We start from the raw sequence: 16,309 nt of genomic DNA, 5'->3' as shown, positions 1-16,309 counted from the left end.
CACCGCGTTCTTGACGTTCGGAATTTCCGACAACATTTGTGTGACCGTGTGTATGCAAGACAAGTTGGAGCCAACATCCTTCGGAAAAAATCCACTGTTTTGTTGTCGGAAATTCCGATCGTGTGTATGTGGCATAAGTGTTCTGTTCACACCACAACACTGGTATCATGTACAGATTTTTTTTGCCCAGGAATGTGCAACGTGTATTCAGTTTTCTGCATAGAAAAAACTGATGTGACATGAACACTGTGGTGTTAATAGGGCACATAACTGACACACATGAAAACTGATGTCAACTTGTGTCTTTGCAAATGAAATCTGTGCGGTTTTCTCATCAGTTTTCATGCATGTATGGTGTGAACGAGCCCTACCTGAGATCAATACAAAGCATATCACTGCAAACTCACAATCATTTTCCAATGGAAAAAGTGTGATCCGATTGTGTTGTCGGAAATTCCGATCGTGTGTAGGCTCCATCTGACTTTTTCCGTTGGAATTTCCGACACACAAAGTTTGAGAGCAGGCTATAAAATATTCCGACAACAAAATCCGATCGTTTAAATTCCGATCGTGTGTACACAAATCCGACGCACAAAGTGCCACGCATGCTCAGAATAAATTAAGAGACAAAAGCTATTGGCTACTGCCCCGTTTATAGTCCCGACGTACGTGTTTTTTTCGTCACCGTGTTCAGAACGATCGGATTTTCTGACAACTTTGTGCGACCGTGTGTATGCAAGACAAGTTTGGCCCAAAATCCGTCTGAAAAAATCCGGTGGATTTTGTTGTCGGAATGTCCGATCAATGTCCAATCATGTGTACAGGGCATAATTCTGACATGCAGCCCTTGCTGTCCCTCTGAAAGGTGATCCACAGTGGCAATTTGTCACCTCCTCAATGCTGGTTTTAGCCCTGAAAATGCTGACCCACCTTGCCGCAACTGCGTGCTTTGCATGCAATTGCAGGGCGCTTGTGGAGTGGCCTAATAACTTGAATTGGTCACATTAGCCTGCAGTTCTGAGTGGCTACATGCCCTTTTCAAGGTGGGTGACTGGGGGCAGTAAATCTATGGCTCAACTGCCTGCTTTTATCGCACCCTGGCCACTCATGTGAACAAGTCCTTCGGGCACTTTCACACAGCTGCGGTCTAGCCACAGCGCGGGTGCAGCTCAATGTACCCATGGTTTTCATGCGGGTTGCCCGCACTTTTCCGTAGACTTCTATTAGATTGTGTGTTTTTGATGCGTTTTCTGAAAGCGCATTAAAGATGCAGCATGTGGGACTTTTGGTATGCTTTCAGAAAACGCATCAAAAACAACATCTAAGGCCTGATTCACACCTATGCATTTTAATGCTTTTTGCATTTTGCAGATTTGAACTGCAGAACGTGTTCCATAGGAAACCTTGTTAAATGGACTGCAGTGCAAATCTGCAAAATGCACTAAAAATGCATAAGTGTGAATCAGGCCTAATAGAAGTCTATGGGTAACGTGTGCAGGAAAACCACAGGTATGCTGTAAACACCCTTAGGGCTCACTAAACACTATGACTGTTCTATTCTATTTAAAGAGGAGCTCCGCCGGCAGAAAAAAAAATTAAAAGCCAGCAGCTACAAATACTGTAGCTGCTGACTTTTAATATTAGGACACTTACCTGTCCAGGGAGCCCACGATGTCAGCACCGCAGTCGATCTTCGGATCAACTCCCGGGTGCTGCTGCCGCCATTCCTGGTAACGGAACCAGGCAGTGCAGACTTTCGGCTTCACTCCTGGTTCCCTACTGCGCATGCCCGAGTGGTGCTGCACGTTCTAATTGGTCCCTGCTGTCTTCTGGGACCTGTATGTCTCCCAGAAGACAGTGCGGGGGGGGGGGGGACCCTGTGTAGATTGCCGCACAATGTACAGCGATTTTCCCCGAAAGTGGGAGCAGATACCTGGATTTGACAGGTATCTGCTTCCCCCTCCCCCCTGAAATGTGCCAAATGTGACACCGGGGGGGGGGTTTGATCTGGACAGTGGAAGTTACATTTCTGGGTGGAACTCCGCTTTAACAATGTTTATTGAGAATGACTTTGTAACAATACAGTGGGTAAAGAACAGAATCACCCCCCATAAAATAATCACATTTTGATGCTTTGCAACTTGAAATGAAGACAGACACAGTTTTAGTTTTATCCAGCTGTATTTACTCAGTGCAACTTATAACATCCAAGGGAAAGATAGAACACCAACATGACAGAAAAAATAAATAAAAAAAACAGAATTACTGAGTTGGAAAAGGTTCACCCCCCTTATTTCAGTATTTTGTTGCACCACTCACTGTATATATCAGTGGTTCTCAACCTCGCTAGTGTCGTGACCCCTTGATAAAGTTGTGGGGACCCCTAACAGTAAAATTATTTTTGTAGCGTGGGTTGTCAGCACCCAAGGCAAGACAAATAATTTGCGCCCCTAACCCACGGACATTTAGCACTTCCTGAGTCCCTTCCACTCGTACAGTATTAAAACCCCTTATGGTACATTTTAGGATGTACCACTATCTCTCTTTGTTCTCCCTTTTATCTCTCTCTATCCTAATTTCTTGATTGTTTCCCCCATCCCTCTCTCTAGCTGTCTTTCTTGTTCTTTCTCTTATTCTTGCTCTCCCTTTTCTTTGTTCCTCCCCCTCTTTTCATTTCCCTTCCATGTATTCTCTATTTTTATTCCTTCTCTTACTCCTTGGTGGGGGTGGGGGGGGGAATGGGATGAGTGGGAGTTCTGATCAGCCAACTTAGGTGCTCTTGATGAAGGTCATCTGCTGATCTGAGAACTGTTGTGGGGACTTTTAATGGCAACTATAATCACAGGTAGTGTTATTCACTGTGTCTCTGACTTTGTGGTAACTCACAGCAGTGACACCTATGCATAAATCAGGGGATTGGGTCTCCTCCAGCCCCTCCCACTTCACATTCCTCACCAGTCAGCTGACCTCTAGTCTCTGCCCCCCCCCCCCCCCCCCCCCAGCCATGCTGTAAGCTGAAGGCGTGGCTGTGAAGAGGCCAAGTGGGCAGCCGCGGGCTCCAGGAACTGCCCAGCTGGGTGGCCACGAAAAGGCTGGGAGAACGGTGTGGGCTTCAGGAATAGCCCAGGATTCAGTGATCCCTGGCAAATCGTCATTCGACCCCTGAGGGTTGAGAACCACTGGTGTATATCATTTGTAGCAATATGATTGTTACATTATATGGTGACTAATGTAACCTTCGATCTGTACATTATGGGGTGGATTTGCTACAACGCAATCTAAGAAGGATCCTGCATCCTCATGAACAAGTAAATTGTATGTTGGGGGAATTTACTATGTACTAGAGATGTGTTCCAGGGATTACATAGAGGCTACAGTGATGTACATAGAAGGAATTTACTAACCAGAGTGGCTTGCTATGGAATGTACTCTCCATCATCAGGCAGGATGCCATGACTATAATAAAAATGGGACTTTCTCTACTGTTTTTAGGTCGATTCACATACTGTAATGTATATGCGGTGCGGCACATCGCATGTGATTCACATTGGAATCGCATCACATTCCTGTATAAATCACACGTTGTCTGTGTGGTGCGATTTAAACCCATTCATTTGTATGGCTCAAATCGCATCCACACAAAAAAGGGGCAGGACCCTCCCCCCCCCCGCACTGGAATCAGATTGCATGGGTGTTCACAGCTATACGATCCGATTCTGTCAATCGCACTGCATTTTGTGAACTATTTTGAGGTCTCATTAACGTAACATTGACACTCGTTGCAGTTCACATGAACGACGTGCGGGAAACACACAGGATTCGCTGTATTTCCCGCACTGCATATGTGAACCGAGCCTCAGTGTAACTTCTGGTATCATTTTTAAATGTGCTTCCAATGTAGGAATAAGGCGGGGTTCACACTAGTGCGATGCGGGAAGCCTGCGAATCCAGTGCAGGTCCCCACATCACACCTGCATCGCACACTGCGATCTGCGAACCGCTGGGGGTGTCAGTGTAAAGTTATTGACACCCCCAGATCGGTTCGTGGAACACAGTGTGAACTTTGAAATGGTCCAGGAATTGGATCACCCATGTGGATCCGATTCCAGTGCGGACCAAAAAAAAAAAGGGTCCTGCGCCATTTTGGTGCGAATGCGATTTCAGCCTTACAGTTTGTATGGTTGAATTTGCATCGCACAGACATCGCATGTGATCTGTACAGCAATGTGGTGCGAATCACATGCGATGTCTGTCATCACACTAGTGTGAACTGGGACTAAAACTGCTTTAAATGTGTACAGCGAAGCGACACTAAACTCTGGTTTAGAAAAAAAAAAAAAATTCTGTTCCAGCGTGTATTCTCAAGACCCCTTTCAGACGGAGAGGAATCCGTCCATCTCTCTGCTAATCCAGCGGATGACAGGTCCGTGTCCCCGACGCTATGCAGAGCAGACACAGATACAGCCCGCTGTTCTCTATGGGGCGGTCCGATGGACTGCCTGTCCGTTTCCATCTGATTTTCATCCAATCTGATCTGCCAGGCGGATGGCGAATGTATCCCCATACGTCTGATTTTAGAGGACTGGATCAGATGCTGGCGGGTGACATCTGCCGCCCCATAGAGGGCAGTGGGTAGTCTGATCAGGTCTGCTGGTGTGAGGGGGACCTAAAGGATATGTTCACCTTTACAAAAATAAAAAAATAAATACATTTTATTTATTGAGGGTAAAAAAAAAAGGTTAGGTAAAAGAAAATAATTGAGGGAACATTTTCTAGTGACAACCAGGGAATCTCTGACTTTGGAGGGATTTCCTCTCACTTCCTGTTTGGCTATGGGACAGGAAGTGAAGGGAAATCTCCGCAATGGGACACAGATGGCAAAACTAAAACCAATTAAAAAAAACTGACAGGGGTTATAACCCTTCCTTACTCTATGCAAAATGAAAAAGTGTTTTTTATACTTTTTTTGATCTGAGAATTGAACGAAAAGAAGAAAAGTTTTTTTCCAAGACATTCCCACCAATAGAAAGCTTGGTTAGTAATGGCTGTGTGATGTAATGACAGTTATCTCTGAATAATCAGCTCCATAGCAGACACGTGGGGATGGTGTCGGTGGGTGTATAGAGGTATATAGAGGTATATAGAGGTATATAGAGGTGTACAGGGTGTCGGGGGAACTGTCTGGTTATACTGGACTGTTATAAATACACAGCGATCCTCTCCGAGCCATGCTGTTGCTGGCAGGGCTCCGCCCTACTTCATCCTGATCCACGCCCCCATTCTCCTCCCTCCCTCTCCTGCAGCTGGCATCCCGCCCCTTTATCTTCCCACTCCATGCCCCGCCCTTCTTTCCTTTCAATCTACTGTTGCCCCCTCCCTTTATTCATTTTAGCTCGCAGCTCCTCCCTTCTCTCCCCACCCTTTTTCATCGCTTACACCGCAGCCCCTCCCTTCGCCGCCCAGCTTCGCTTTCTTTCTGGTCCTCTGTCCCGCCCCTAGCAACTTATCATCTGGTGGCCCCGCCCTCCTGTCCAAATCCCAGCCGGCTGCTCCGCCCTGCTCTTCTTATCTTGTAATCGGTTTGTATTGTGCCCCGCCCTCAGCCCCTCCCCTTGTTTCCGGCTTCCCTCTTTCGCCGAGTGCCAGCCGGAGATCTGGGTGATGCGGCCGGGCAGAAATCGGGAGCTGGGCAAAGGAGCAGGTGAGGGGGGGAGGAGGAGGACTGCTGGGCTCATCCATTCATGGCTGCATGCAGGGGGGTGCAATGTGCTGCTCCTCTAATCTTACTCACAGCTCTGTCATATTCAGCCTGCTGCTTCACCCCCCTGTCAGCTCATTGGTGTGTTCTGTGCTCATTTCTATGACAAAGAAGGGCATGCTGCTGTACGACTACAGATCCCAGCAATCCCTGCACATGTCTGATCTCCTGTACAGAACTTCATGGTGTCCTCACATGGAGGGGATGGGACTGCCTGAGCAATGCATAGAAATCCTGTCTGCCCAGACACTGCATTCTATACCAGGCAGACTGAGTACAGGACTAACCTACAGCACAATGTACTGGAATGTTATTGTGTGCTGATACACCTACATCGGAGCTGTGATGTCATAGTGTGATGGGGTGTCAGTCACAATTCATGACATCAGACGGTGTTCATACTTGTAGATGTGTCATGTAGTAACATACCAAATCCCATAGATGGCGCCCCAAAGTGTGTACCGCTTCATAAAAGCCAGCGCCTGCCCTGTACCCCCAGTCATGGGCGACCCCCATCTCAAATACTGTCTGCACTCTACAACATGGTGTACAATACATATTCTGTACATTACATACTCTGCATTCTTCAGGCTGTGCTGTACATTGCATACTCTGACTTGCTACATTCTGTACACTGTGCTGTACATTACATACTCTGGATCACTGCATTCTGTACACTGTGCTGTATATTACATACTCTGGATCACTGCATTCTGTACACTGTGCTGTATATTACATACTCTGGATCACTGCATTCTGTACACTGCTGTACATTACATACTCTAAATTGGAGCATTTTGCACATTGTGCTGTACACTACATTCCCTGCATTCTTCACATTGTGCTGTACATTACACACCGGATCACTGCATTCTGTACATTGTGAAGTACATTACATATTCTGCATTCTTCATGTTGGGCTATATATCACATCCTCTGGGTCACTGCATCCTCTAGCCTGCACTGTACATTACATACTCTGGATTCTTCATGTTGTGTTGTACATTACATACTCTGGATCTCTACACTCTCTATCACTTTGCTGTACGTTACATACTCTGCATTATTCCTGTTGTGCAGTACATTGCATACTTTGGACTGCTGCATTCTGTACAGTGTGCTGTATATGGCATACTCTGGAATGGATCGCTTCATTCTGTACACTGCTGTACATTACATACTCTAGATCAGTGCATTTTGTACATTGTGCTGTACACTACATACTCTGCATTCTTCACATTGTGCTGTACATTGCATACTCTGGATTGCTGCATTCTGTACACTGTGCTTTACATTACATACTCTGCATCGCTGAATGCTTTACACTCTGCTGCATAGTACATACTCTGGATTGCTGCATTCTGTACACTTCTGTAGATTGCATACTCTAGATCCAATTCAGTGCACTGTGCTGTACATTACATACTCCTGACTACTGCACTCAGCGTACATTGGACTGTACATCACATACCGCTGACTGCACAGTGTAGGCTGTTTTGTATTTACCATACAGCAAACCTCTGTTCTCAGCATATTATAATTACCGTACGCTCCATAGTCAGGACTGCTGTGCTTCAGTATGCTGTGCTGCATATGACAGACTCTGGACCACGACACTCTGCCCTGTGCTATACACTACATACTCCAAACTGCCATACCATTAAGAATCTATTTTAGGAATTTAGAGTTTTATCCTATGCTATACACGCACACTTTTTTTTAGTTTGGATGACTAAATCTGCTACATTAAACCCCTCTTGCCCTACAGCAATACCTACTGCCCACACACATTACTACCCATTACTACCCACACACGTTACTACCCATTACTACCCACACACATTACTACCCACACACGTTACTACCCACACACATTACCACCCACACACATTACCACCCACACACATTACTACCCATTACTACCCACACACATTACTACCCATTACTACCCACACACATTACTACCCATTACTACCCACACACATTACTACCCATTACTACCCACACACATTACTACCCATTACTACCCACACACATTACTACCCACACACATTACTACCCACACACATTACTACCCACACACATTACTGTGCTACAATATGTCTGCTGTGAGCTGGACTTTGGAGTGTGTAGAGTTGGTGGACAATGAGTTCCTTCATCCCAGTGGAGTTTGTGTGGATCATGAAATCAATGATAGACACACAGATCACCTCCGTATCGTCTCCAGGCTTTCATCTTAGAGCTCCCAGCCCCCGACCCCATAGAGGGCCAGCCAGGGGAACTTCAAGCAACTTCCGCTGTTTAAAAAAAAGTACACCTTTTAGTAACTTGCGTGTCTATATGAGCCCATTTCTGACTTGTCATCCTATACTGCAACAGTGGAAGTTAAAAAACAAACAAAACAAGCTCTTAAACTTATCATTTAAAAGCAATCCATGAGCTCCAGTCCAGTGACTTTGTCTAGTCAGAGAATGTCACCAGACTGCTGCGGGCAGGAGGAAGCGTCTCCTCTCCAGTGATCAGACTGCAACATTGTAACTTTGTAGCAAGTCACATGTTAAGAGGTTTCAGCAGGGGGCTGTTCTGTGTCAAACATTTGTGAACTGGCATCTCATTCCAGGAAGTAGATGGGTACCCTAGGTGAACAAAGGTAGCTCTATTATTCTGGAGAGGAAAGCATATCTATCTATCTATCTATCTATCTATCTATCTATCTATCTATCTATCTATCTATCTATCTATCTATCTATCTCCATCTTTCCCGCTCTTCTCTTTCGCTCTTCTCTTTCGCTCTTCTCTTCATCCTTCCTGTCCCTCTCTTTTCTTCTCCCCCCTTTTCTTCCTTCCTTTCCCTCCCTTTTCTTTTTTTCCCCTCTCCTCTCCTCTCCTCTCCCTCCCTTTTCTCATCTCATTTCCTCTCCCTCCCTTTTCTCATCTCCTTTCCTCTCCTTTCCTTTTCCTTACCTTCCCCCCCTTTTCTTTCCTCCTTTATTTCCTTCCTTCATTTTCTTTCCCTCCCTTTATTTCTTTCCTTTTTCCTCGCTTTTCTTTTCCTATCTATCTATCTATCTATCTATCTATCTATCTATCTATCTATCTATCTATCTATCTATCTATCTATCTATCTATCTCCCGCTCTTCTCTTCATCCTTCCTGTCCCTCTCTTTTCTTCTCCCCCCCTTTTCTTCCTTCCTTTCCCTCCCTTTTCTTTTTTTTCCTCTCCTCTCCCTCCCTTTTCTCCTCTCCTCTCCCTCCCTTTTCTCCTCTCCTCTCCCTCCCTTTTCTCCTCTCCTCTCCCTCCCTTTTCTCCTCTCCTCTCCCTCCCTTTTCTCCTCTCCTCTCCCTCCCTTTTCTCCTCTCCTCTCCCTCCCTTTTCTCCTCTCCTCTCCCTCCCTTTTCGCCTTTCCTCTCCCTCCCTTTTCTCATCTCCTTTCCTCTCCTTTCCTTTTCCTTTTCCTTACCTCCCCCCCCCCCCCCCCCCTTTTCTCCCCCCCCCTTTTCTCCCCCCCCCTTTTCTTCCCCCCTTTTCTTCCCCCCTTTATTTCCTTCCTTCCTTTTCTTTCCCTCCCTTTTTTCCTCGCTTTTCTTTTTATCTATCTATCTATCTATCTATCTATCTATCTATCTATCTATCTATCTATCTATCTATCTATCTATCTATCTATCTCTTCCTTCCTTATGTCTGTATAAATATTGTTCCTGTTATTTTCCAGGAATTGGACCTTGTCATGCGGTATCTAATCTCTGGATTGCTGCTACATGTAGTACACCTTGCCGCTCGGTTTGAGTTTGTATCCGCCGTCAGAAATGACTCCTCTAGCCTTCAGACGATCGATCTTCCAGGTGAACACGTTCCATACTTTCTGTACGGTAACCCAGACGTGGCCACCCTCTGCTCCCAGGATCCTCGCTGTCCCTTTAGAGTAAGTTCATACAAAGCCGCCATTGTTCACCTGTGATGTGTCTGCACCGAACGTGGTTTGTCCTTGCTGATCTGAGGTCCTGATGTGGCTGCGGTGCTCACATTAAAAATAATAGTTCGGCGGAGGCTCAATTCAAAACTCTTTAAAGTTGAACTGGCAAAATACACAAATAAAGTACATACAGGAGCTGTTTTACCAAATAATTTGTATTTCTGTCCATCCAGTCCTGAGATTTACACAGCTCTGCCTCACACAACGCCTTGTCTGGTAAGAGACCTGTTTTTTTTCTGCTGCAGTTGAAACAGAACTACACTGCAAACTCCCCCATCCATCCATCCATCTTTGGCTCCATGCTTTATTTTGTTCAGAAATCACTTGAAAACACCCCCTATCATTTGTAGCTGTGGGCATCTTGAGTAAGGGCAGATGAGTCATGTAGCATTTACTTCCTGGGATCCATCTGCCCTTAGCTCAGGCATGCAGGCAGAAGCGTGTGCTTAGCTGAGAAAACCCCTCCTCCCCTCCTGAAGACTTCTGGGATGGATGACATCATTTGCCTAGGCCTGGAAACCAGGAAGTAACTGAAGAAATGTGTAAAAAAAAAAAAAAAAAAAAAAAAAAGGTTTAAAACAAATAAATATGATACACGTTCCTATCTATTTACCAATGCTAGCGGCATAAGTATTAAAAATGGTCAATGTTGACTGAGAGAGTGAAGTTCCACTTTAGTAACACTAACAGGTCTTGTTTTTCTCCCAGCCTGAAACAACTGGATAGTGAAGGAGAAGCAGGAAACTGATGAACTCCTCTCTCTGTCAGTCTTCTCTTTCTCTAATGATCATGTTCTTTGTTAGAACATCAGCACTGCAGCAAAAATACATTGTGATTGATTGTGATGCTTCCCCTCTTCTAGTTTTAGCTCTGCTGTACAGGGGATTGCAGGAGGCTGATAGTAAGTCAAATTCAGGTACTTATACCACTTGCATTTAAAAAAAAAAGTGATGTATTAATGAATACAGAGCCGCAATTAGGAGGAACTTCATAGTAAAGGCTCATGCATTTAAAAAAAAAATATATAATTGTTATACTTACCTGCTCTGTGCATAGAGTAGCCCCAATCCTCCTCTTCTCGGGTCCCCGCCGGTGCTCCTGGCCTCTCCTCCTTGCTGAGTTCCCCTCATAAAAAGCCACTTGCCAAGGGTTTGCTCCTGTTCATAAGACACACACAGTGTGGCTCGGCCCCACCCCCCTGCTCCCACCTCACTGGCTAGGATTGACACGCTGCAGTGTCTCAGCCAATGAGGTGACAACAACCAGGGGGAGCTGCTGCTCTCATGCACATCGCTGGATCAAGATGGGGCTCCAGTAACTACTGGGGGGGGGGGGGGAGCTGCACACAGAAGTTTTTTTTAACTTCATGTATAGAACGCATTAGCATAAAACCAGGCTTGACAAATTTGCTTTGAATCTAGGAGCCAGCTAAAAAAGTAAAAAAAAAAACGCAAACTAGTAAAGTGCAATACAAGGTCCAGCCCAACAGACAGCAGTCTATTGTATCAGCATGGTAAGGACAAAGGTTCATTTCAGCACACAAGGGTCCTGCAGCTGCAGCAGGTAAATATCCGGGAAGATCCAGGGAGCTCAAACAACAAAGAAATGGCAGCGCAAGATCCTCAGAATGATAAATTTAATTTATTCCATAAAAACAGGAGGAATGAACCTCTGAAACGCGTTAGACCCGTCCCCAGCACTATCCTCCACAAACAGAAAGGGATTGACATGAAGTAGACTGCGCATGTGCAGGATGCTGAGGAATGGCGGGCTTTCTGACAGCTGTCATGATCTCATCTCCCTGACAGCTATAGGGATAGGACAGGCTCACACATTGACAGCCTTGCCTTTTCTCCACCCATCACACTGCGTACAGCCCTGTTGTGTTTTTCATCTGCTGTCCATGGCAATTACCAAGATTTTAACATGTAAACATTCTATTTGTTTTATGGAATAAATTAATTTATCATTCTATCGAGGATTTCGCTCTGCCATTTCTTTGTTTGAGCTAAAAAAGTTAGGAGTCAGTGCTCAGGGGCAAGGCAAATAACTTGTGCCCCCAACCCCCCTAACCTTAATGGAATTACAGCAGAGCGGCCAGCCAATAACCCAGACACAAGGCTGTTACATAAGGGTTGTTGACAAGTGGTTAACGGATGGAGCAGGGGACAAAAAGGTAGATGCGTTTTGCGCAAATGTTAGTGCTTAGTCATTAGTCAGGTAATAACTAAGCGCTAGGATTTGTGCAAAACGCATCCATCTTTTTGTCCCCTGCTCCATCTGTTAACCACTTGTCATATTAAGCTTCAATAGAGAGGATTTTTGGAAGTGCAGCCATCTGGAATCATTGCTTTATAAGTATTGAGGGGGGCTGCTGCATACAGAAGGTTTTTTTTTTTTAATCCTGATCTCAACCCGATAGAACAGCTTTGGGATGAATTAGAACAGAGACTGCGAGCCAGGCCTTCTCATCCAACATCAGTGCCTGACCTCACAAATGCACTTCTGGAAGAATGGTCAAACCTTCCCATAGACACACTCCTAAACCTTGTGGACAGCCTTCCCAGAAGAGTTAAAGCTGTTATAGTTGCAAAGGGTGGGCCAACTCAATATTGAACCCTACAGACTAAGACTGGGCTGCCATTAAAGTTCATGTGCGTGTAAAGGCAGGCGTCCCAATACTTTTGGCAATATAGTGTATATTTTATATTCAATTGTGAGCGGGAGGGGAAGGATGCAGGGCAACATGACATTTTTTAACGCTTACTGTTAGATAGGTCAATTTGGTTGTCTGCAAGCTGGTGGTAAGTAGACTTTGGCTTTTTCCTGGGCATTCCCCAGACACTTGTTGGCAACATGACATTTACTCAAGGGTAATGGGGAGGGAGTTAGCTTTAACCAATAGATAAGGATTTGTATTTTCAGTCGGGTAACTGCAATTTTCAGTCTTTTAGCGCTCAGCCCAAAAAAAAAAAATAACTGTCACTTTTTTTTTTTTAGAAAGAAGTGTCCTTATCCTGGTGTGGTAGCTTTGTGAATTGAGCATTTCATGTACTTACAAATACTCTATAGTTTCCAGTTCAATACCTATAAAACAAAAACTTGGTTATGTTTTTTTAGGAGCACCTGACCGATCGTCGGTCTTGCTGGGGTTATGAGGAGTCATGCAGGAAGGAGCACAGGTTCAGCTATCCCGTCTGCGACAAGGTTGACTTTGCTTGGTATGTGGTTTACAGCTGGAGACGGATATTTTATTGCCTGCAGTTTAAGAAACAGAATATAGGTGTGTCATAAGAGTGATCCTGGAGGCTGTAAAAGTTTAATTGTACTGCAATTTATCACTTTATCCTTCCTGTTAGGCATGCATCTATATATATACAGTTATTGGTGCTTTTTGATTGCAGAAAACGTGAGTATGCACCTGTACTTGTATAAACATAGTTGCGCATAAATGTACCACACTGAATGCATCTGTCTGCGCATCCAGGGTCGTACATCTGTACGCGCGTTCATGTTTATACTTGCGTCTATCCATGTACAGCCATTGATTTCTATGGGAGACTGTGCGCTCTGCACCTGTGGCTCCTGGGTGAGAAATACACCCAAATTTTTTGCTGTGCGACCCCCAGGTAGGTATGTGCAGAAGGATTTGGTCCTGCCATTTTTTTTTTCTAATGGCACACACTCTTGCTTTAGGGCTGCTGTAAAACGGTGAACAAAAGATCAATCCAATGTTTACCTGTTTACATTGAATTTGTCATTCAGCAAAAGAAGGAACCTAAAGCACAATGTTAACCAGGGGCATTGCTAGTGGGTGGCTATTGGGGCTATAGCCCTAAATCTGGGGCCCATAGCCCCGAGTCTCTTGCTGCAGGGTCCCTGCCTAACCAGTGGGTCGCGGCTGCGGCGGGCGGGCTGCATGAAAGAGGCAGATGAGAGGTGAGGGCAGACAAGCAGAGATAACATCATCTCTCTCTGCCCACTCCACATCACTGCTCTTCTGCCCTCACAGCGGGGCCTCTTCAATGTGGGAGCGAGGTGCAGGGGGGAGCAGAGAGATGACATCAGCTCTCACTGCCCGCCACACATCAGTGCTCTTCCGCCCTCACAGCGCAGGCCTTTTCAATGTCAGAGGTGCAGCGGGGAGCAGTGAGATGACATCATCTCTCACTGCCCGCCACGCATCACCACTCTCCTGCCCTCACTAAATGGACCAGTGCTGCCAGCCTGCCACCAATGCTGTGACAATCCACATCAGTTAGCAAGTGACAACCCACATCTGGTGCCAGGTGACGTGGCAAGTGACAATCTGCAAATGGTGTCAGGTGACGGGGCAAGTGACAATCCACATTAGGTGGCAAGTGACAATCCACATCTGGTGCCAGACGACAATCCACATCTAGTGGCAGGTGATGGTGGCAAGTAACAAGCTGCATCTGGTGGCAAGTGACAAGCTGCATCTGGTGGTAGGAGATGGGGCAAGTGACACACTCGGGGCTCCCACTGATTCTGCATTATGGTGAGTTGAACTATTTCATGTTATATTACAATGTGATAATAGAAACAATGCGCTTCAATCATCCTGGAAAAATTGCTTGCCAACATCCCCCAAGCCCCCCCCCCCCAGGGGCCTGCAGAAAGGTTGGTGACCACTACTATGGGCTCTAGACCCAGATCTTTTGCAGACCAGCAATGCCCCTGATGTTAACAGAGTATACCGATCACTTTATTGTGTGTTCTACAGGTTTGCCCAGGTGTTCTGTGCATCCCAATGCAAGCAGTCCGGTTCATTTAATTGGGACACAGTGGCTGCTGTCAATTTGACAGCCAGGTGGGTGCAGGGGTTCATGAAGGGGTGAGTGCACACCGTCTGTGGTTGCAGACCCGCACCCACACAGCTGTCAGAATGGGAGCAGTGGCTGTGTCTGTGTAGCCATTGCGTCCCAATTGATATGAATGGATCTGCCTACCCAGGAATGTGCAGAGCACCCACGTATCCCTGTGTGGGCAAACACCGCTTTTGCACATGTTTAAGTATGCCAGTCTGGGCAAGGCCATATACAGCCTGGAGATACTAATTGAGGTTTTGAGCTTTAGAAATTGGAACTTTACTACAAGACATCTTAACAAGGTGTCACTTATGTCTCTAAAGACTCGTTCACCCAAGTGGTCAGGGCTGTATACATGCTGTGGCTGCGGCAAAAAATTGAACAGCGTGTAGCATTCTGTGGGTATTACTGCTGCCAAACACAACCTATGGAAGTCTATGAGGCTGCCTCCTGGTGTTGCGGTTGGGCAGCATTTACAGGGTTAAATAAGGCAGTGAGGCGGCAGCATATCACTTCCTCACCGCCTGTCAAACACTCTGAAAAGTGATTCACTGGGGATCACTTTTCAGAGGGGCAGCAAGGGCTGTCGCACATGTTAACGAGCCTCAAATGACTCGTGTTTAATTTACATTGTCCCTTCTATTTCTGTATGTGAATAATGGTATTATACGGTAATTATTTTAATTAAACAAAACACCTAAGTACCTTTTTCCTAATCGATATACAGCTGTCACATGACCCAGATCTTTCCCAGCCTTTCTGCAGAGAAACATAAGCAGGAGCAGCTTCTAGTCCTCTGCTGCTGGTCACATGTTCAAAATAAAAAAAAAAACAGCCTTTGGAATAGAGTAAAAATAATTAATTAATATCAATTCACTGTTTTAAATTGACATACAAATATATATTTGATATATATAGAAACCCAAACTAGGGTCAAAGCTGCGCTCAGATATAAAAAACAAAAAACTAATGTGGGAAAAAAAGCTGCCAGCACCTAGGAAAAGTCCAGTATCTGACTCCTAAAGTATGGTAAACAAGCAAAGTGCAGCGCTATAAGTATATGACATAAAAAAAAAAAAAAATTCCCACCAAGTGACATAACATCAATCAGTAGATATAAATGAACAAAATCAATCAATAATATACAAGGAAAATATATATGTGACATAAAAAGAGATAAGGTCCCACCAAGTGACATAACATCAATCAGTAGATATAAATAGACAAAATCAATCAATGATGATCAATGATGGACAAGGAACTTAGATCACAGATGCATGTGAAAAAATATAAGAAAGAGTCCAAAAAGAACCATGGAATTATATTGAGTCCATAAAAATAAAAAAAAACCCCATCCAGGAAAGATGTGATACGGAGTATTAGTAGATAATCCACCAAGGAGTGTATGAGTAGAGTCTGCTTACCGGACGGCGATGACTGCTGTTACGGCAGTCTCGCCCAGCATAGGGATTATGGTCTCCCAAAACCAAAGGTATAAAGCGGGACCAGTAGCTCGAGGAGCGGAGGTTGAAGAGTGAACGAGCTATGTACTTGTCCGTATAGAGGGGAGCAGAGTCTGCACACAGTCACCCGGGGGGATTCAATGTGCAACAGGCGCCGGAGGAGGGAAAACAACGAGAGGGTTCTACATCGTCCTCCTCCCCTGGGGGAAGCCGGGAGCGTACACCTCCCTGGGGGAAGAAGTGAGATCAAGTGATATTGACGGCATCATCAGTGAAGAAAGGTCT

General features: G+C 45.3%; 1 protein-coding gene across 1 annotated transcript in view; it reads left to right on the top strand.

Annotated features, from left to right (window-relative positions):
• The first annotated feature begins 5,576 nt into the window (after positions 1-5,576).
• EOGT (EGF domain specific O-linked N-acetylglucosamine transferase) overlaps positions 5,577-16,309 on the top strand; it is a 97,076-nt gene continuing 86,343 nt past the window's right edge. The window contains exons 1-3 of the mRNA XM_073592208.1: positions 5,577-5,701; positions 9,472-9,681; positions 12,853-12,953. Of these exons, the coding sequence (XP_073448309.1) occupies positions 9,487-9,681; positions 12,853-12,953 (296 nt within the window). The 5' untranslated portion in view covers positions 5,577-5,701; positions 9,472-9,486. The remainder of the gene's footprint in view (positions 5,702-9,471; positions 9,682-12,852; positions 12,954-16,309) is intronic.

Source organism: Aquarana catesbeiana, linkage group LG07, assembly GCF_042186555.1.
Source record: "Aquarana catesbeiana isolate 2022-GZ linkage group LG07, ASM4218655v1, whole genome shotgun sequence".
NCBI lineage: Eukaryota > Metazoa > Chordata > Amphibia > Anura > Ranidae > Aquarana > Aquarana catesbeiana.
Note: the sequence above shows the minus strand (reverse complement) of the source record. Positions and strands in the feature narration are given on the sequence as shown.